This window comes from Salmo trutta, chromosome 13 (assembly GCF_901001165.1).
Source record: "Salmo trutta chromosome 13, fSalTru1.1, whole genome shotgun sequence".
Classification (NCBI taxonomy): domain Eukaryota; kingdom Metazoa; phylum Chordata; class Actinopteri; order Salmoniformes; family Salmonidae; genus Salmo; species Salmo trutta.
In genome coordinates, this window is record NC_042969.1 from 13,055,907 (window position 1) to 13,078,630 (window position 22,724).

A 22,724-nucleotide genomic window follows, 5' to 3' on the forward strand; every position below is an offset into this window, starting at 1 on the left:
GGATGGATTATCTTGGCTGAGGAGAAACGCTCACTAACAGGGATGTAAACAAATGTGTGCACAAAATTTTGGAGAAATAAGCTTTTTGTGCGTATGGAAAATTTCTGGGATCTTTTATTTCAGCTCATGAAACATGGGACCAACACTTTACATGTTGAGTTTATATTTTTTCTCTGTGTAGTTAATAGATCTGTCTCTGACATCCTTCCTCTAATACAATGACAACATTAGTCAAAGATTAAACAGAGACAAACTCATATTAGTTCTGTCTTCCACTTTATTTGTGTTTCTCCACACGTTCCCACAATGCACCACAAAGACTTGTGTCCAATAATGAATATATTCACGTATACATATAATAATAGTGACATAAAAAAAAACATTTCACAAAAGACAATATTAAATATGTAGATTTTCAGTTGCATGTCAAAATCTTGATTTTTTTTCCTCCCATTTAACATGCATTCAGTATATAAAAATATAATTCTGATTGATTAAGTTTATGTACATATTTTTAAATAAATATAAGAATACAAATGTATTTTTAAAATACAAAGATAAATACAGTCACATTGTGTACATTGTGTACCAAACCAGAAAATACAAACATTATTTGGATATTTAGCATTCACAAAACACAAATACGTTAGAAATGCAACTCTAATGACAATTGCAGGTCTATGTCTTTAGTTTGTTTCTCTTTTCTTTTTTCCTACCCAGACTCCTCAGCTCCCCCTCCATACACATGGCAGGACTCCTGACAGGAGGTCAGGAAGTTGGAGGTCAGAGTTCAAAGGTGTTGAGTGGAGGGTATTTAAGAATGTCTAGCTCTGCCGGACGTCCTGTAACAGTTTGTTGATCTCAGCCACTAGCTCGCTGGCGTCCATCAACTCATGGCGGCTGTCGCTCCTCTTCCCCTGCAGGTGTCCCAGCTGCCCCAGCACTGAGTCAAACTCATCCTCCTCAAAGTTCTCTGGGATCTCCTCCATGGCTGGGAGCCACTTACCGCAAGGCCCCGGGAGGGGGACAGGGACAGGGATGGGGGCAGGGGCAGGGGCCAGGGAGGGTACCACCAGGGTAGGGCTAACCAGGGCAGTGAGGAGAGGGCTGTTCTTGGGGGTGGGGGCGTGCTGTCCGTGCCCAACGACCTGGTTCTTGTGGTTGTTCTGGGGGCTGAGTTTGGTGCTGGGTTTGAGGGTGTGGTAGCCGCCGTTCTGGGGGTGTGGATGTCCTGAGGGCCCGATGCTAGATCCGGGGTTCTGGAAGTGGGTGTTGGCAGCCCACGCTGCCACACCTTGCTGGTGGGCTGCAGCACTGGGCTTACCTGGCAAGTGACCCCTCCTCCTGTCCAGTGACCCCGTCATTGGGACACCTACACCCCCCACACTCGCACCTCCCTTCTGGGTCTCACTGACCTGGACGTAGGAGTCCAGCGACGGGGGGAGGAGCCTCTGGAACACGCTGCTCATCTCTGACAGCAGGGAGGTGGTTCCACACAGGTCCTCCCCCTCCTCTCCCCCGTCTTCTGCCTCTCCCTCCTCGGCCCCCTCCTGGTTGTCCTTGCCAAAGGTGGAGAAGCTCTGGTTGCTGCGTTGGGCATGAGGGTGAGCGGGGTCGGAGGACTGTGGGGGCTGCTCGGGGTCTCTGGCCTGGCGGGGGTCATCTCCTGGGATGAAGAGGTTGCTGCGGTAGTCAGAGGAGGCTGGGGATGGCAGGGGAGGCATCCAGCACTGGTCCGAATGACCCAGGACACGACACTCCTCAGTGCACAGTCTCATCGCTACAGAGAGAGAGGGAGAGAGAGACATGGTCAGGGATACAGTCACAAGGCACTGCATAGATGAAATACATAGAAGGTGGGCCCCATGTGGCCATGCATTTAAACATACACACATCATAGATTGTTCTGGGTATTACTGTTCTTTTGTTGATAGACTTGTGATGAGCAGGCATAGAATTGGGGAGTGGTTTTGAAGGGAGGAGATGAGAGATTGTCTTTCATACAGTCTTTTAACATCAAACATTTGATATCCATTCATCTTTAAACACAGTTGTGTGATCTGGGTTCAAACATGGGTTGAAATCTAAGCTAATTAGATAGAACAGCACTCTCTGGGAGAGAGCATACTACCTATAACATGCAATTAACATGTCGGGACAATTCACTAGGCCAGATCAATGGTTACTATTACTCATTCAAAAGCCTGCATTTTTCCCTTTCATGTCACGTCTATTCAATATTAAATCTTCAAATGAAAAATCTCTGAAGAATAAATTAGACAAATCAAATATGCCAAGTTAAAGCCTTCATTAAAGAGCGCTGGTTATTCACTCATACTATTCAGGGACTCCATTACGCTCTCATTACCATAAAAGGACCATTTGTAATACATCTTAGAGCTGATGAAGGAAGAGTGCATTGGGGAACATTAGAAAAACAGCAGCCGCGGCCATGCAGGCAGCAGATTGGCTCCCCCGCTGATGAAAGATTAACCGGACTGATTTACAAAAAAAACGCCTTTCAAAGCTGTCGATAAACCACTCCAACCTGCCTCTCCACCTGCCTGCCTGGCTGCCTGATCGCACTCTGAAATAATTGTGTTGTGGAGGAGATGAGAGCTTTTTCTCATCAGAGAAACGGGTGATAATTCTCCCTATTTTCTCCCTCCACAGTCCCACCCAGTCACTGTGCTGATACGCAGCTGGGGAGTGAATCTCTCAGAGGTGTTGGGGATGAGGGGTGATTGGGAGGGGTGAGGTGGTGTGATGGGGAACAGCTCAGTGGAGGCCTGTAGTGTAGGGGTAAGGGCTAAGATGGGTGAGAGGAGTGATATTGTGAAAGGGGTGAGGATGGTATACCTGCATGCACACTGCATGCAGGTATACACACTGTTGGTAGAGGTCAGTAAAGAACAGCCGTGTAGAGGAAGGGAGTTGATATTGGATCGGTGGAGAGGGGTGATGGGGGTGAGGGGTGACGAGGTGAGGGGTGTATACCTGCATGCGGATGCTGTGGATGGGGTCTGTGTTGGCCGTCAGGGGGGTATAGCTCAGTAAAGGCCTCACCCAGGAGCCTGTCGATGGGAGACTCTCTCCCTGCCTCGTAGTCACTGTCCCCAGCGTCGCTGTCACCACGACCACTGTCCTTCAGACTAAACTTATCCATGTCGTTTAGAGCATACCTGGAGACGGTGAGAAGAAATGATGGCTGAACTTTCATAGAAAACCACATTGGAGGATGGTTCAAGGCTTATGCATGTATCAAAACTAAGTGCAGTGGAGGTTTTTGCATACAATTATCAAGGATGAGTCCTAAAATAGAACAAGGCACATATAGGCCTAAGAGGGAAATAGCACCAAAAGCTTTATAGGAATATGTAAAGCATTGTAGGATATGCCTTAGAGCCTTACTGAGTTATGCACACATTCTTAAACACTTACATTCTGATTCCCTTCGGGTGTGTTTATTTTAAGATGTAGGTACAGGGTGTTATTACCTGTAGCTCCTGGTGTATTTGTTGCCACGGAAACTGGGTCTTGGCTGGTACTGGCCCTGATGGAGCATGGACAGAAGCTGTGAGACTTGCTACAATCCAAAAAAAAAAAAAAGAAGGAAAAAAAAGAAAAAAGAAAGGAAAGTGAAAATAAAAGGGAAAATGAAAAGGGAAAATGAATGAATGAATGAATACTGATGGGAGCGGACGGGCATAAGGACACATGAGCTGGATGAAGGTTGATATGACATGATCTAAAACATGACAATGAGATGATCATGGGAAATAAGGGACGGCGTACTGAACATAACACAACGTGGGGCACACAAATAGAAAATATATAACGCAAAAATCCTAATTATAAACATCATTACATTTCCATATCACCATAATATGAGGCAAAGCTTAAACTCAGTCATTCTTTATTCTGTAGATCCATAGTCGATGGTAGTCTATTTTATTCCAAAGGCATTTAAGAGATTCAAAGACTACCATTAGCAGATAACATATTCATTAAACCATCTAGTAATACATCACTAAGGACTTAGGATATGAAATGAAACCCTCTCTCTCTCTTCTTCTTACCTCGACAGGGGGCGTGGCGTGGGCCAGTTCCAGAGCAAAGTTCTCTGCGACGTGATTGGAGGAGATGGTGACTAGGCTGTTAAGCGACTGGCGGCTGTGTTGGCTCTGCCGGCTGCCCATGGTGCCCCTCTCCGGGGCAGGCGAAGCAGAAGGTGAGCGTGGGTGTGCCCGTACGGGCAGGGTGCCGTTGACGGTGGGGACCAGGGTGATGTCTCCCTTGTGGATCTGCCTAGAGGGCTTCTTCGGGTGGTTTTGGTACGTGTTCTCTGCCACCCTGCAGTTGTACGAGTTGCGTGGGTCCTTCTTCTCCCTGTTGCAGCGTGCCGTGGTGAACATCACCATGACCACCAGCAGCAGGGCACACACGGCCCCCAGGGAGATGATGATGATGAGGGAGAGGTCCAGAGGTGGCTGGCTTGGGCCCGTGGGGAGGCCTGGGGGCAGGATGTCCATGTTCTCCTGAAGGGAAAGGCGGAGCAGGGCCCCCGTGGACAGGCGGGTGGTGCCCCTGTCCTGCACCTCCACCCTGATCTCCAGCACGTCCTTGGGAACCCCTTCCAGACTGCCATTGGTCCGCAGCTCGCATCGCCGCGCATCCATCACAAACAGGCCCTCCTCGTTGCCCCCGACGATGGAGCAGCTCAGCTCGCCGTTGGCACCGGTGTCGCGGTCGGTGGCCTTAATGATGGTGACCAGCTGACCGGCGGAGGCGTGTCTCCAAAGAGGTAGATCGGCGGTGTGGTTTCGTAGGGGTGGGGACTGGATGGTGGGCGGATTGTCGTTATCGTCGAGCACGGTCAGGAGGACGGTGGCGTTGGAGGAGAGGGCGGGGTTCCCTCCATCGCGTGCCTGGACGGTGAAGGCAATGCGGCTGACGTCCTCGTGGTCGAAGCTCCGTAGAGCGTAGATGGCGCCGTTGGACGGGTCGATGGTGACGTAGGTGGAGATGGGGCTTCCCTGGACCAGAGCTTCCACCACCGTGTAGGTCACCTGACCGTTGGTGCCCAGGTCAGGGTCGGACGCCACCACTGTCATCAGGTAGGCCCCTGGAGAGTTGTTCTCTGACTTGAAGACCTCGTAGCGACTCTTCTCAAAGCGAGGCGGGTTATCGTTTTCATCCAACACCTGTACAGTGAAGTGTTTGACTGTGGAGAGGCTTGGAGAGCCGCGGTCCTCAGCTATGACCGTCAGACTGTACTCTGACCTCTTCTCTCTGTCCAAAGACACGTTGGTCAGGATCATGTAATTCTTCTCATAGGTCTTCTGCAGCCGGAAGTGACCGTGGCCATGCAGGCGGCACACCACGTCACCGTTGAGCCCCGTGTCACTGTCGTCCACGCGCACCAGTGCTATAAAGGTGTCCACTGGCGCGCCCTCCGAGATGTAGGCCACCTCCTCCTTGCCAGGAGTCATCAGGTTAATGTTGATCTCCGGTTTGTTGTCGTTCACGTCCACCACTTTGATGACGATTTTACAAAGTCCAGGGATGGAGTTGGGACCCAGATCCTGAGCCTGAATGTCCAGCTCATAAGATGACGTAGATTCATAGTCCACTTTTTTAATCAAAGTGATTTGACCATTTTCAGGGTTGATTTTAAACGTCTCCAGTATTTTGGGAGAGACATGACTGCTGAAAGAGTAAACTATTTTACCGTTTGTGCCCTCATCCGGATCTGTGGCGTTTAAATCAATCAGTAGAGTCCCTAGTGGTGAGTTTTCCATGAGATTAATAACGTAAGACTGCTCGTCAAAAGCCGGACTGTTGTCATTAGAGTCCGAGATGCTTATCTTGAGCAAAGTGGAGCCGGACTTCGGGGGGACTCCATTGTCCGAGGCCGTAAGCTGCAACTGGTAGTTGGACTGCACCTCCCGGTCCAGCTCCCTCACCACAACAAGCTCTGCGTATTTGGCACCGTCGGTTCTGGTCCTAATGTCGATTTTGAAAAAGTGATTCGGTGTCAGGGAATAAGAGTAAAGGGAGTTATCTCCCACGTCTGGGTCCGTGGCGCTGTCCAGCTGGATCCGGTTTCCCACAGATGCGCTCTCGGAGATCTCAATGGGTATGATGGCACGAGAGAACTGTGGCGAGTTATCGTTAATGTCCAAGACTTCTACCTCGACGTGGAAGAGCTGGAGGTATTCAGTAGGCAGGGTGATAACGTCAAATTCGATGGAACAGTTGAGGTTCTGTTCACAAATCTTCTCCCGGTCAATCTTGGTCCCTATAGTGATTTCACCGTCCTCCTCCCGAACCGACAGAAACGGAGTGCTCCCCCGCTGCATAGCACGGAACAGAAAGGACACTGAACTCGGTAATTTAGAAAGAACACCCGCCACGTCTTCCTTTAGCCTTGCAATCACTGTGCCCACTTTTTGCTCTTCATAAACTTTATATTTCAAATTCTTACCAGAAACGTCCTGCATAATTCCAACCAAAAATAATAATAGTGCAGTGGAAAATACTATATTCCCTCTGGGTGTATTCATTTTGGCACCCATCTTTAGCACCCAGGTTAGGGCTACAGTTCCACAGATGAGCAAGGTCTGAAAAAATATGCTTTCTCAAAAGTCTGACATGTTAAATCCCACCAGTAAATCACCGTCGGTGTAAAGTCGCGCAAATCGACTTAAAGATGGAGATTTGAGAACCCAAGATGAACCAGGTCACCGCTTTCTTTTTAGCTTCGATTTTACAACAAAGAACACCAACTCAAATGCAGTTTTTTCTTGCTATCGTAGACGGATCTGTTGCATACATCCACTTACACGGCCTCTGTGTGTGAGTGTGTGTCTGGAAATCTGGAGCGAGGAGAAAAGGCGCAGCTCCGCTTGTGTTGCTGTGCGCTCTGCTCTGTCGCGCGCTCCTGCCGTCTGTGTCTCGTCTCCGTAGACAGACTGGCCCTGATAGCCCGCCCCTCACCCAAACTGCGTCTTTTTCCTCAGCTCACACAAAAACATTCCCCCACCCCTCCTCCCTCTCCTCTTCACCCCTCCCTAAATCAAGTGCTGCCCCTTCGCTGTATCCAGGATGTCCACTCACGACACAGAGGGCCCATTGATTCCAGAAGTCGGGAGGACCAACCCAAAGATGTAGTTTTAAAGTGTGCCACAACAATAGGTAAAGGGGATTATTCAGGGAGAACTTTAAACATGTCCAGATTGACCCAAGGCTGCCTCGGCACTCGCATATTGTTATAGCTGCAATTCACAAACGTGTGCCACTGTCATTTTTTCCCCTACATTAAACATGACAAAGAACTTTAACATTCCATATAATATTCCCCCAAATAGCCCTGCTTGCCTTTTATGCTCTGGCTATACGCAGCTGTCAGGAAAAATTCACTATATATTTTGAGGTGAATTGTATATGTGGTTGTCTCGTATATTTAACTGGAAAACATTGAACAACATATGTAACATTGGACACAATATGTAAAGGGATATTCAAGTTGGTTACAGTGGATACAATTTGGTTACCAATTTTGTTCCTAAAGTCATGGTGATAAGAAGGTTGCATAGCCTCACATTTCCAAGCCACTAGTGTGTAGAGAGGACTATACGAGTGAAGGTTTGTGGATCCTTAAATCTTGCTTTTTACTGAGTGAGGGTAGAAGACCTCTGCGTGCCCTCGCTATTCTGTGTTCCACCAGGGCCCCGCGTGTGGCGAATCTCCGAAAGGATTCCTTGGTGCTAAATGCGCCTCGCGGCGGGTCACGCGGGCAAACACTTTCCCCCGGTGCATAATACTTGCTTTACAATCCAGGCCGAATTAGCATCCTCAAACTCGCGCTCAGAGAGCAAACACGAGCAACTGGAGGTTTAAGAAGGCACCGGACCATCTGCGCGAGGTTCAGACAACCCAAACCCATAATTAGGCCTATGTCAATTCCGGCCACACGAGCCTAAACGCCCTTTCAGATGGAATTCAAACATAATCTAATGCCGTTTCGTCGCACGTTGCCTCGATAAATATCTCAAAAACGGTTGGCCCCATTCTCCGCGTAATTAGGCACAAGCATGACACATATGCATTCCCACTAAGCTATTTGATGTGGTAAACCAAAGCACTAAGATATTATTGTATCACTGATGGCTATTTAAGCCCAATGGACAAACACATGTATTTTTATTCTCTCTGTAAAATTGGGTAGAGCATATTTAGGGAGGTTCGCTGCATTTTACATTCCTGGAGTGACTCGTGGGGAAAAGAAAACAGCAGTAGAGGAGATGCGCTCGCTCTCTGCCATCTGGCTCCATGAGCACGCACACATGGACTTTGATTCAGCAGAGCTGTAAATCAATATAGTTTTCTCCCTAATGATTCAGCACATATCATTTATACATATAAAATACAATTACCAAGCTAATAAAAAAATGTATGTGTTTTGATTTGGGGATTTTAGTAAGATCATCACACGTGCTACAGTAATATGTGGCGTTAGAACAATATAAATATGACCAAAATATTTGTTTTAGGCGATGTGTAAAAAGATCCTCAACGCAGCATCCAGCATAAGCGTTCAAACGTTCAATGAAATAACTGGTGCCAAATCATTTTTGTCGGGCGCTGGGGAGGCCAGAAGAGCAATAGGCCTAAAATCTTCTCTCACAAGGGCAGACATGACCCCGTTCGCTGTGTGAAAGGTAGCTAGGGAGCCGGGTGAAAACTCCCCGCTAACGTTTAACAATGTTAGCCACGGGCCGGTGCTTCGATTCTCTCCGTCTCTCACCCCGCTCTGAGAAAACCCCGGGCGAGCTCGTCGTACCCAAATATCATTACTGCAATGGGGGAATGCAAGCTAATCACATTTCCTCCACGAAGAAGACCAAGTTTAAACAAGAACGGGTTTAATTCGAATAAAACCCCAGGAAAATCAACATCAATGGGGTATGTTTGCCGAAAGCAGACGCAAACTCAATACATTTAGATGCGCTCTTCTCTGGGATAATATGTAGGAACTCTATTTTTAGACAAATATAGTCCATGTTAATCTGATGTCGAGGGTTTAGATGGCAGGTGCGGTGACAAAACAGTTAACTTCATCTAATTTGCCTTAAGCCGTGGTTGGCAATACAATTAAAAGAACTATAGGCTCTGGGCTACATTAATAATGAGCCTAAGACAGATATTTACGTTTCAGTGTTGATATGTACAATAATCAGATGAATATCTCAAAGCAATAAATAGGCTATTTGGTAATGCAATTAACTAGGCTATAGCTTCCCTACATAAATGATCTCAAATACCAAATCAACATTTAACACAACTCTGGATGCAATTTCATGCCAAGATGCTGTTTTAGGTTTCAATCATAGGGCTGCCCATATTACTTCACAAAATGTTCCATTGTGTTTTTTTTGGCGAAGTCAGTCTCCTCATCTGGTCCTCTGTGGATGGAGAGGGGGCGCAGTGATTCAGCCCACTGGGGTCGTAAAGCTACTTCTGTGAGCCTCGTGAGATGGGGGAGGGGAGAGCTGAACTTTCATTGAAATGAAGGAGATCCCAATGACAAAAGCGCTTAGCAGGTGTAACCAGGCCGCCCCGGGGCCCACCAAAAACATAAACCGGCGGGGGAGCTGCGTGCGCGAGCCACTCACAAAAGGGAAAGTTTCTCCCCCACCCCCTCCCGGTCGGTGCGCCAGCCGGCGGAATGCTCCTGCTCTGGCGCGCGCCGGGGTCGCGGGCGTTTGTAAAGGCATCCGAGCATCTGCCGCCTCGTCTCTCATTATCATTCTGTTAGCTCGCGTGGATAGGATTGGAGACGAGCTCGGTGAGGAGGGGGAGAAGCACGGGTCTCTTCCGTGTGGCCTCGCGACAATGCTTATTGTTATTCATCCCCAGCAAGACTCGCAGTGGTAACTAGGGGGATTATTACCACAAGACACGTGCAGCAGGGCGGCTATATGTCTCACACGAAGACGGACACGGCCATATAAATAGTTAAAATTGCCTCCTCTGTCATTTAAGGTGGCCGACGCAGAGTTTACAACAACTTGTGTCAACACTTACACCACGCACGTGCACTGCGCCTTTCGTCTGAGATGTGTCCATGATTTGGTTCAAATGAATGGTATGGAATTAGTGGAGTTATTAAACAACCCCAGAGAATACAGGTTTTACATAAGTATTACTTCATCTAAGTATATAATTCCCCAAGAACTGCAGTTGTCAAATAGGCCTATCTAGATAACAACGCAATGCATAGGCTACACACAATTTCATTCATGATGCCATGTTTTACTGTAGCACCTACCCGATATGGAAATCATAAATGTCATCATTTTTGAATATATATATCTGAGTAGCTTCACATAGCCAACATTGAAATAGGCCCCTATGTGTTTGACTCTTTGTCACAGTGTCATTTCCTTGGTCCCTAAGGTCTGTCTACGAGTCAGAAGCGCCCACAAAGATAACCTTATCTGGTACTGTTTTACATTGTTACATTTGAGTCATTTAGCAGAGGGTCTGCTAAGTGGTTGCTCGAGTGGTTGCTCGAGGGCACATCGGCAGATTTTTCACCTAGTCAGCTCAAGGATTTGAACCAGCGATATTTCAGTTACTGGCCCAACACTCTTAACCGCTAGGCTAACTGTTTGTTCATTCTTTATACACTGAACAAAAATATAAACACAACATGCAACAATTTCAAAGATTTTACTGAGTTACAGTTCATATAAGGAAATCAGTCAATATAAATAAATGAACTAGGCCCTAATCTATGGATTTAACATGCCTGGGCAGGGGCGCAGCCATGGTTGGGCCCTGGGGGGCATAGGCCCACCCATTTGGGAGCCAGGCCTACCCACTAAGGAGTCAGGCCCAGCCAATCAGAATATGTTTTCCCCCACAAAATGGCTTTATTACAGACTGAAATACTCCTCAGAGCTCCCTCCCAGTCCCCAGGGGCCTGATTTTCTCCATCCCTAGCAAACACAGATGATTAATCAAATTGCATTCTAAATTGAAGATCATGATTAGCAGATTATTGGAGTCAGGTGTGTTAGCTGGGGCTGGGGATAAACTGTGCCACCAATCAGGCCCCCGAGGACTGGAATTGCCCACCCCTGCCTTAGACGATCCCGCAGGCGAAGAAACCGGATGTGGAGGTCCTGGGCTGGTGTGGTTACACGTGGTCTGCGGTTGTGAGGCCGGTTGGACATACTGCCAAATTATCAAACATTTAATTGGAGGCGATTTATGGTAGAGAAATGAACATTAAATTCTCTGGCAACAGCTAAGGTGGACATGCCTGCTAAGGTGGACATTCACCATGCCAACTGCATGCTCGCTCAACTTGAGACATCTGTGACAAAACTGCACATTTTAGAGTGGCCTTTTATTGTCCCCAGCACAAGGTGCACCTGTGTAATGGTCATACTGTTTAATCAGCTTCTTGATATGCCACACCTGTCAGGTGGCTGGATTATGAAATGCTCACTAACAGGGATGTAAACACATTTGTGCACAACATTTGAGAGAAATACGTTTTTTGTGTTTATGGAACATTTTGGGGATCTTTTATTTCAGCTCATGAAACATGGGACCAACACTTTACATGTTGCGTTCATATTTTTGTTCAGTGTAGTTACACTATACCCTCTGTCACTATTTCTCCCTTTCCTGTATTCTCTCTCTCAGACCTTAAACCTCTGAGAGGACAGTCATCATATCTTCCATGACCGTATATCCTGCTCTCCTCTACAGTGTCGTTTGCTCCATCTCTGTGAGCTGAGAGATAGAGAGGAGGAAATACCAGGCCACTCTGGGAAATACAGTACCACGGAGACGTCTGATGCTCTTCACCAATAAGAATATATACGTGTAAGTACAGGGACAAGTAAAAATGGAGGTATTGCTTCATAGCTGTTTGTTGACACTAGTGGCGAATTGTTTCCTGGTCATGGCTGTTCAGTGATACCAGTGGTGAATTCTAAATAACCAAATATCTCCACCACAGCTCTGCTGAACCATGCGGTAGCTGGTAGCTTAGATGCTGTAGCTGTGTTGTTTGCACGCCACTTGTCCCTTATCAGGCCCCATTGTCTTGGCTGTGATTACGGTCTCATCTGTTGGCATAATTTGGACACAAATAACTCTTTTCAAAATGTCTTCTCCTCATAGGGATGTATTTGAAATGAATGCCATGCAAAAATAATTACTAAAAACTAATTATTATTAATTACTGAGATTCCCTGTCAGCGCGTCGACGCGATTGACAGAAGTTTTCAGCGACCCTGTTGAGGAAGAGAAAAGTGCTGTCAAATGCGTCGCAAGTATCGGGCCTCAAGGACTAGCTTGGCTTCTTCTTTTATTTTGCTTCAAACACAAACTGACTCCTCCGGTCGCCAACAGAAGCCTACAGTAATATAAGGTTGATGCGTAGACAGTATGAGCAACATGATGAACATAGAAGGAGATTATATCTGGGGTTCCACCCTGCATTCATGTTGTGATGGAGCAAAGCCCCGCTCCCTGATCGACACACGTCTGGTATATGCTGTGCTGTTACCCGATCACTTGTTTTTGAAGCGGTACAATATCTCACGCCCGCTTTTCATATCGCAGACAGAGATATCGGGTGTCAGCCAGAGGTGACCCAGTTTAATAACCGAGCAACATTTCGGAGGATTTCCAACAGGTGTGGAACAAAGGGAAGGCTTTGTTGTTCGTTATAGAAAGAGTGATCCAGTTTCAAATCGTCTTTACGTGCTTGCTTGTTAAGTGACAATTAAGTGAAGAGCGATTGACTTTCCCTTTCCAAACGAATGTTAATCAAGTATAATGCACGTCTAACAATAAAGTGTGTACCGTGATGAAATGTGATTGCGACGTTTCCGTAAGTTCCTCCTGAGACGGTGCTGTTAAATCCTACGTAGCTTGACAGCTATCTCGTTAGAAGTGTGCCATTTCAATAGATTCCAACACAATACTCCTGTTTAAAGTGTCTCAAAGATGGGGGATCGACGCATGCAGCCAGGACAAAGAAACATCAACAGCCAACAGTAACAATGTAGGGCTTCTTTGCTGACACATGCTGCATGTGTTTAAGAAGAGTACGAGTGAACAATAGCTCTCCGATGTGGGTTGTGTTGAATGTTCCCCACGTGCAGGGTCTTGGGGTGACATATTTTTGGGGGTGCTCATTCAATAGGGAGAAGATTTACTACTCCCCCGTCCCCTCAAAACCTTCCCCCATCTATTTGTCTTGGCAGATGTGATGCAGGCGAGCCCCAGGTTCTTTTTTGGGGGGGGGGGGTGCTGCCTCATCGTCAGGCTGTGTTGCCGGGGCCGGGGCCACGTGTTCCTAATTTTGGAAACTCTCATGGATCCCCAGATCGCGTTTCACGGAGATGCAGAAATAATTCCCCTCTGTTGTTCTGCGGGATTTAGGGTGGTGTGAGCCATAACCTGGGACCCATTTATCTTACATCGTGACGTCTAGCCACAACCATTATTCTTCAGTTCGTAGTCTATTCCTGAGGGGTAGGAAGAGATCCCAGCACTAACACATTAAACTGTGAAACAATGCATTTTTTGATTGAAAGTGAACTGCTGCAGTCTGTTTGAAGCCCACTGGATGTATTTGATGTATTTAATGTGTTTATTTCCCGTGATATCCTTTTCAGTTCAGACAAGCCAAGTCAATACTCATAAATCATTTAAAAGGTTAAACACTAAGAAAGCGCTTCAAATCTGCACCTCTGAAAACAGCACAGCTCTGTTTATAGTCACTAAGTATCTAGCAGTAACTTTCAAGTTTCAAGTTTTAATGTCACATGCACAAGTACAGTGAAATGCCTTTCAGTACACACTCTTCAGAAGGAACTACGTAGTCACCACAGTGTCTACTCTCTCCTATAAAGCCAGTAAGCTGGTGGGGCCCTGTTAGTTATCACTGCAGGGTCTTACTTTATGAGTCCAATTAAGCGGGCCAGACAGTAAAAACAGGACTTGTATTTATTAGCCATCCTGCTGGTGGGGAAGGGAAGAGGTACATGGTGCACACTTCTATGACTACAACAGCATAATGGCTCCCACACCAGGGCTTTATCTTAACACTCTGCCTGCTCGGGTTGGTTGGGGTTGAGGAACGGAGGTGGCGGTGTGCATTTGCGTGTGTTTGAGTCACTCGACAAACCCTGAACACTCCGGAATCTGCTGGCTAATGACCCCTGGGGGATTCTCAGGGTTGACATGTATTTGACATCCTTCAGTAGTAGGATCCAGGGAGGAAATTGGGGTATGTCTTTAAAGTCAGTGAAGCCAGGGAAAGGCTTTAATCAAACACCATTAAAGAAAGGGAGGCCATCGGTGCGTTGGTGCGTTTGGCTCCACGCCAACTCTGCCATTTTACCTCAGGGTCCCACAGAGCTTAGAACAACAACTCAAAGTCGTATTTACTTCTTGTCCAGACCTTGAGTGCACTCACAAGTCTCTCCGGATACGTAAGAGAAACAAATAAAGGAATAGCAGATACATGTTTTGAATAGAAATGAGGGAGTTTGGGAGTGAGTGCAATGTACAAATGAAAAGTAAACAAGAGTTCTGACAGCCAGAGAGTCTCGAGCGTCAACAGAAACGTGTGTTTTCTACAAACCCGCTGAGGGGATGAGCATCAACAGCCCCTGAATTAACGCTTCATGTAGATTTAGCTGCCCGAAAAGCAGGAGCAGAAATATCGAGCCAACGTCACTCTGATGAGAGACGACATTAAAAGCAGTGCAGATACACATTATAGCTGCAAACACTTAGCATTGGACTAACTGATGAATCATTCATAAGCATCCCGCTGTATGACTTCTCAGTCTGAGAGATAGAGAGAGATTTTGCAAATTTGCATTAGACAAAAAGTTGAAATGTCAAACTACTAAGCATTGCTTTATTGGCGAGGACTTGCCAACCCATTTCCTGTGTATGAAGGAGAGAGCTGGAATGCGTATGCTAATTGTTGTTCTAATAGCCTATTAATTCAAATCAGAGCTCGCGCAGGATAAATAAAAATAACTTTCAACACACGCTAATGATCTGATTTTACTGGCCCGCTCTCCTTGCGAGTTTTCCTCGATGGAGACTTAAGGCACGCATGCACACACACACACACACACACACACACACACACACACACACACACACTCCAAGTATAGCTTAGTCCCAAGAGTCTCATCAGAACAGTCTCTGACAGGGAAAGAAGAGAAAAGCACAGAAGGGTCTAGTTTTCATGGCTTTGTTTCAGCTAATGAAAGAAAACACTAATTACACTGCCTGTGTTCATTTCCATTAGAAAGCTCTGCTTATCAATCACTACACATTAAGTCTTGTCTGGTTCCCCTTACCCCGATCCTTCTCTTCCCTCCATCTCATTCTCCTCTTTCTCTCCTATCTCTCCCCTCTCTGCTTCCTCCTCCCCCTTCCCTTGCGGCATGACTGTTGAAGATATTCTAATGCCGGTATACCAATTATGTGTATTGTACATACATGCAGAAGGTATGCTGTACGTTTGGCTAGCCACTCACTGTGCATACAGACACAGACAGGCTTTTGTCGCTGTTATGTCAACGCACAGCTCTAAACAGTAGACTATAGTCAATGGTCTGTGTTTCCAATCCGAATCAATGAATTACCAAGAATGGATGCAAGGGAATCTATTGGAATCTCAGCAGACCACTCAGCTGTTGGATTGCTGCAGATGGATGGCTACCGATACAGATGGATTTCTACAGATGTCTAACACAGTCTACCATCCCCCCCCACCCCCTCTCCCCTCATCCTCTTTTTCACTCATCCCCATCTCTCTCCCAGGCCTCTCCTGGCCTCTCTCCCCTCCTGCTGAGGGATAAGTGACGCACTCTCTCTCTGTGGTGTCCAGATGCTGATCCATCATTGTTAATGCCAGGCCAGGGACTATGGTAATAAGTGACTCTCCCCCTACCCCAGCCCCCCTCCCGGCACACGCACTGACTTTTGTGACGGCTTCGGCCCTTTGTCAGGCCCTGCTGACCCCCTGACCCCTTAGCCCTCCTCCTATGGGAACAGGAGGAGAGGAGACAACCAGGGTCTGGCACATAGTCACACACATACATATACACACACACATATACACGCACACATATACACGCACACACAAGCATACGTACGCACACAGGCATTGGCACACAGACAGGCATAAACACACACACCGACACAAACGTTCACTCACACACCGACTCACTCACTCAAACATACACACACAGACAGACGTTCACACGCACACTCACGCACACAGACACACTTTCACACAAAGACACTTGTATGCTGACACTCATTCATTCTCCCTTTCTTTCTGCCGTTTTTCTTTCTCTTTGTGGGAGGTAAGATCCCTTCAAGTCATTAGCAAGCAGAGTGTGTTGAGCATGAGATTAAGAGAGACTCGTTTTAATTAAAAGCCAGAGAAAGAGAGACGGGAGATATAGCAGACAGACATAGAGAGAAAAGAGGGAGAGAAAGAGATGAAGACACATTTCAACTCATTTAACTCCAGGCTTAGTCAACTGAATACCTCTCACACAACTGAACTTATCCTTCAATCAGTCTAAGTCAATCTGTCAATCTTCTTATTGTTGACGTCTGTGAGAAAGAAGATCCCAGGCAACAGCATTACATTCCCAACTGATTAACGTTTCAACAAGCCTCAGAGCCAAGATTACACATGAACTTTCTTTGTAAACCACAAACCTGGCAACTTCTCTCCCACTGCTATCAAATTGTGTTTTTAAGCGGAGTGGGTTGAACATGTGGCCTTGATTTTTTTTTTTTCACTCTAGATAGCCGCGTTCTTAAGTGGAAAATGTGTTCAACATCTTAGAGTTAGACAAGGCTTTTAGAAAATCAGAGGTATTGTGCAGTACATTCCACATTGACTCACGCCAAGTGGAATATTGGAGAAGGTGATCAGAACTTGTTATAAAAAAAAGAAAAAGAAAGAAAGAAAGAAACTAAGAGAAAGAAAGAGGGTTATTTTATGGCTGGATGTTGATGTATTATTTAGCCTACTTTCCATCAAACCAACATCAAACCAACCAGCTCAACACTGACCTCCATTCTACTTTTCTTCTTTCCATCACTTTATCTGGGTTGGAAATAGAACTCTGTTTTTACAAGGGTTAGCTAATGACATGGAGATTTTACAGGGAAATTTTGCTTGGTTTCTTAAGCATGGTCAGATTACCCGATAAGGGTTAGTTTGTAGGGTAGTCATATTCGGGTGAAATCATGCAGACCTTTCTCACTACTGCATCCTTGGAAAGATGCTTGGGAGAGACTTGAACCCTTCATCTGTAATCATTGTATTTATTCTGTTAGAGAGAGACAGAGAGAGAGGGAGAGAGGTCCTATATCTCTCACACTTGTGGTAATAAATGATGTTTTCATCTTGTGGTTATGTGGACTGATGAGAAACGTTGGTATAGGAGCGTTTGATCTGATCTGTGCAGATACGATCTGATCTGTGCAGATATGATCAAACGGAGTTAGGGACAGGGTCTGGACTGGGGAGGGTGTTCAGTACTGGACAGGACACAGGTACTGTCTTCCTGTTGGCTTACTGAAGCACAGGCTTTATGCTGTTTGGTTTCATTTGGACCTAACTACTTGATGCAAATTAATAGCAAGTGGGAGTGATTGTATGACAAAGCATCTGATGTTATTGAAGCTGCGTATGTCAAAATCTTTGCCTGTGTTTCACAATCCCCTTGAAAAGACGAGACAACAAGATGAGATGTCTACTACAGACAGGATAGCATGATCAGGATATGATAGCAGAGACAGGGTAGCAGAGACAGGGTAGCAGAGACAGGGTAGCAGAGACAGGATAGCAGAGACAGGGTAGAGGAGACAGGGTAGAGGAGACAGGGTAGCAGAGACAGGGTAGCATGATCAGGATATGATAGCAGAGACAGGGTAGCATGGTCAGGATATTATAGCAGAGACAGGGTAGCAGAGACAGGGTAGCATGATCAGGATATGATAGCAGAGACAGGGTAGTAGAGACAGGGTAGCATGATCAGGATATGATAGCAGAGACAGGATAGCATGATCAGGATATGATAGCAGAGACAGGGTAGCAGAGACAGGGTAGCATGATCAGGATATGATAGCAGAGACAGGGTAGCAGAGACAGGGTAGCATGATCAGGATATGATAGCAGAGACAGGATAGCATGATCAGGATATGATAGCAGAGACAGGGTAGCATGATCAGGATATGATAGCAGAGACATGGTAGCAGAGACAGGGTAGCATGATCAGGATATGATAGCAGAGACATGGTAGTAGAGACAGGGTAGCATGATCAGGATATGATAGCAGAGACAGGGTAGTATAGACAGGATAGCATGATCAGGATATGATAGCAGAGACAGGGTAGCAGAGACAGGGTAGCATGGTCAGGATATGATAGCAGAGACAGGGTAGTAGAGACAGGGTATTATGATCAGGATATGATAGCAGGTACACGGTAGCAGAGACAGGGTAGCATGATCAGGATATGATAGCAGAGACAGGGTAGCATGATCAGGATATGGTAGCAGAGACAGGGTAGCAGAGACAGGATAGCATGATCAGGATATGATAGCAGAGACAGGGTAGCAGAGACAGGATAGCATGATCAGGATATGATAGCAGAGACAGGGTAGCAGAGACAGGGTAGCATGATCAGGATATGATAGCAGAGACAGGGTAGCAGAGACAGGGTAGCATGATCAGGATATGATGGCAGAGACACGATAGCAGAGACAGGGTAGCATGATCAGGATATGATAGCAGAGACAGGGTAGCAGAGACAGGGTAGCATGGTCAGGATATGATAGCAGAGACAGGGTAGTAGAGACAGGATAGCATGATCAGGATATGATAGCAGAGACAGGGTAGCAGAGACAGGGTAGCATGGTCAGGATATGATAGCAGAGACACGGTAGCAGAGACAGGGTAGCATGATCAGGATATGATAGCAGAGACAGGGTAGCATGATCAGGATATGGTAGCAGAGACAGGGTAGAAGAGACAGGATAGCATGATCAGGATATGATAGCAGAGACAGGATAGCATGATCAGGATATGATAGCAGAGACAGGGTAGCAGAGACAGGGTAGCATGATCAGGATATGATAGCAGAGACAGGGTAGAATGATCAGGATATGATAGCAGAGACAGGGTAGCATGATCAGGATATGGTAGCAGAGACAGGATAGCATGATCAGGATATGATAGCAGAGACAGGGTAGCAGAGACAGGATAGCATGATCAGGATATAATAGCAGAGACAGGGTAGCAGAGACAGGATAGCATGATCAGGATATAATAGCAGAGACATGGTAGCAGAGACAGGGTATAATTGGTCAGGATATGATAGCAGAGACAGGGTAGCAGAGACAGGGTAGCATGATCAGGATATGATAGCAGAGACAGGGTAGCAGAGACAGGGTAGCATGATCAGGATATGATAGCAGAGACAGGGTAGTAGAGACAGGGTAGCATGATCAGGATATGATAGCAGAGACAGGGTAGCATGGTCAGGATATGATAGCAGAGACAGGGTAGTAGCGACAGGGTAGAATGATCAGGATATGATAGCAGAGACAGGGTAGCAGAGACAGGGTAGCATGGTCAGGATATGATAGCAGAGACAGGGTAGCAGAGACAGGGTAGTAGAGACAGGATAGCATGATCAGGAAATGATAGCAGAGACAGGATAGCATGATCAGGATATGATAGCAGAGACAGGGTAGTAGAGACAGGATAGCATGATCAGGATATGATAGCAGAGACAGGGTAGCAGAGACAGGGTAGCATGGTCAGGATATGATAGCAGAGACAGGGTAGTAGAGACAGGATAGCATGATCAGGATATGATAGCAGAGACAGGATAGCATGATCAGGATATGATAGCAGAGACAGGGTAGCATGATCAGGATATGATAGCAGAGACAGAGTAGTAGAGACAGGATAGCATGATCAGGATATGATAGCAGAGACAGGGTAGAAGAGACAGGGTAGCATGGTCAGGATATGATAGCAGAGACAGGGTAGTAGAGACAGGATAGCATGATCAGGATATGATAGCAGAGACAGGATAGCATGATCAGGATATGATAGCAGAGACAGGGTAGCAGAGACAGGGTAGCATGATCAGGATATGATAGCAGAGACAGGGTAGCAGAGACAGGGTAGAATGGTCAGGATATGATAGCAGAGACAGGGTAGCAGAGACAGGGTACCATGATCAGAATATGATAGCAGAGACAGGGTAGCAGAGACAGGGTAGCATGGTCAGGATATGGTAGCAGAGACAGGGTAGCAGAGATAGGATAGCATGATCAGGATATGATAGCAGAGACAGGATAGCATGATCAGGATATGATAGCAGAGACAGGGTAGCAGAGACAGGGTAGAATGATCAGGATATGATAGCAGAGACAGGGTAGCATGGTCAGGATATGATAGCAGAGACAGGGTAGCATGGTCAGGATATGGTAGCAGAGACAGGGTAGGAGACAAGATAGCATGATCAGGATATGATAGCAGAGACAGGATAGCATGATCAGGATATGATAGCAGAGACAGGGTAGTAGAGACAGGATAGCATGATCAGGATATGATAGCAGAGACAGGGTAGCAGAGACAGGGTAGCATGATCAGGATATGATAGCAGAGACAGGGTAGCAGAGACAGGGTAGAAGAGACAGGGTAGGAGAGACAGATTGGTAGGGAGGCTGTACTAAGCAACTGTAACTGTAGAGCTGAAAACTCTTTAGTCAGGGGGTCATTTGAACAAAACACAAATGAAACGGCTCAGCATTGCCCTGCAGCAGACAACCTCACACAGCGGCCAGAGCAACAGGGAGAGAGAGAGGGAGGAAAACAGAGAGAGAGGGAAAGACAGAGGGAGTAAATACAACCTATATTTATCTTCCCTTTTGTACTATTTGCACATCATTACATCACTGTATATATACATAACATTACATTTGAAATGTCTTTATTCTTTTGGAAATTTTGTGAGTGTAATGTTTACTGTTCATGTTTTATTGTTTATTTCACTTTTGTTTATTATCTATTTCACTTGCTTTGGCAATGTAAACATATGTTTCCCTTGCCAATAAAGCCTGTTAAATTTAAATTGAATAGAGAGAGAGAGAGAGAGAGAGACAGCTGAAATAGATAGATAGATGGATAGACTGACAGACAGACAGACAGACAGACAGACAGAACTGTAGAGCTGAAAACTCTTTAGTCAGGGGGTCATTTGCACAAAACACAAATGAAATGGCTCAGCATTGCCCTGCAGCAGACAACCTCACACAGCGGCCAGAGCAACAGGGAGAGAGAGAGGGAGGAAAACAGAGAGAGAGGGAGAGACAGAGGGAGTAAATACAACCTATATTTATCTTCCCTTTTGTACTATTTGCACATCATTACATCACTGTATATAGACATAACATTACATTTGAAATGTCTTTATTCTTTTGGAAATTTTGTGAGTGTAATGTTTACTGTTCATTTTTTATTGTTTATTTCACTTTTGTTTATTATCTATTTCACTTGCTTTGGCAATGTAAACATATGTTTCCCTTGCCAATAAAGCCCCTTGAATTGAAATTGAATTTAAATTGAATTGAGAGAGAGAGAGAGCGAGAGAGGTACGAAGAGCAAGACAGCTGAAAGCGAGACGGACAGACGGACAGACAGACAGACAGACAGACAGACAGACAGACAGACAGACAGACAGACAGACAGACAGACAGACAGACAGACAGACAGACAGACAGACAGGTGAGAGGGAGAAAGCGAGAGATTGATAGTGGGGGTTGAGAGACAGAGAGAAAGAGAGAAAGAGAGCGAGAGAGGGAGTTGAGAGAGAGCCGCGGGGGAGACAGAGAGGGTGAGAAGAGATAGAAAGCAGAGACAGAGAAAAGGAGAGTAGGGGTCTGAAGTGCAGATCAGTAATTAGAGTGTGCAGACTCTCTCTTTATCTAGTCGAGCAGCGCTAGTCAGCTAATCAGCTCAGCAATCAGCCTATGTGTGTTAGCACTACAATTCATTCCACTCCATTTGCCCCTCGCTCCCCAACCCTCCTTTCACATTCTGTCCGTCCCTTTCTTCTCCTCTCCTTTCTCTGGAAGGAGACACCCCGTGAATAGGCTGTCGGCTTGGCGCTCACAGAAAGTGGGTTATATTTCAAGGCGACCAACACCACCCAGTAAGGGGGGACACACACACACACATACACACATACCCACATACACACATGCCCACATACACACACACCAGCTCAGCACTTAACCCGACTCCCCCCAACTCTTTCTCTTTTTCCCTCACTGCAAAAATAAATAAATATAATGTGCAGCCTCTGAGGCTCTCTCTTCCCTAGCTCTCTCTTCCCTAGCTCTCTCTTCCCTAGCTCTCTCTTCCCTAGCTCTCTCTTCCCTAGCTCTCTCTTCCCTAGCTCTCTCCTCTTTCACTCACACACTTCAGGGAGTTAGCTGTTCAAATACAATTTTATGTTCAGTTACTCTGAATAAAGGAATGGTGTTTGATTTCTCTTCTACCCCCCCTCTTTCTCTCTCTGTCTCTCTCTCCCTCTCCCTCTCTCTTTCTCATCTCCTCTCT

General features: G+C 46.2%; 1 protein-coding gene across 3 annotated transcripts; it reads right to left on the reverse strand.

Moving 5' to 3' along the window:
* Nucleotides 1-241: 241 nt before the first annotated feature.
* LOC115205214 (protocadherin-18) lies at nt 242-6,977 on the reverse strand. Of its 3 annotated transcripts, none has more exons than XM_029770956.1 (4): nt 4,080-6,977; nt 3,498-3,553; nt 2,998-3,182; nt 242-1,780 (listed from the first exon to the last, which is right to left on the reverse strand). In XM_029770956.1, the coding sequence occupies exons 1-4, from the start codon at nt 6,576-6,578 to the stop codon at nt 825-827; spliced, it is 3,696 nt and encodes a 1,231-aa protein (XP_029626816.1). In that variant the 5' UTR covers nt 6,579-6,977; the 3' UTR covers nt 242-824. The 3 variants fall into 3 exon arrangements, with proteins under 3 accessions (XP_029626816.1, XP_029626817.1, XP_029626815.1); XM_029770957.1 differs by having other exon boundaries at nt 3,067-3,182; nt 3,498-3,586; XM_029770955.1 differs by having other exon boundaries at nt 3,498-3,586.
* Between the last annotated feature and the right edge of the window lie 15,747 nt (nt 6,978-22,724).

Coding starts and splice junctions, on each gene's coding strand:
- LOC115205214 (XM_029770955.1), bottom strand. CDS start 6,578: ATGGGTGCCAAAATGAATACACCCAGAGGGAATATAGTATTTTCCACT. Junction 3,587..4,079: donor ACGCCACGCCCCCTGTCGAG/GTAAGAAGAAGA, acceptor TTTGGATTGTAG/CAAGTCTCACAGCTTCTGTC. Junction 3,183..3,497: donor AAATACACCAGGAGCTACAG/GTAATAACACCC, acceptor CACCGTCTCCAG/GTATGCTCTAAACGACATGG.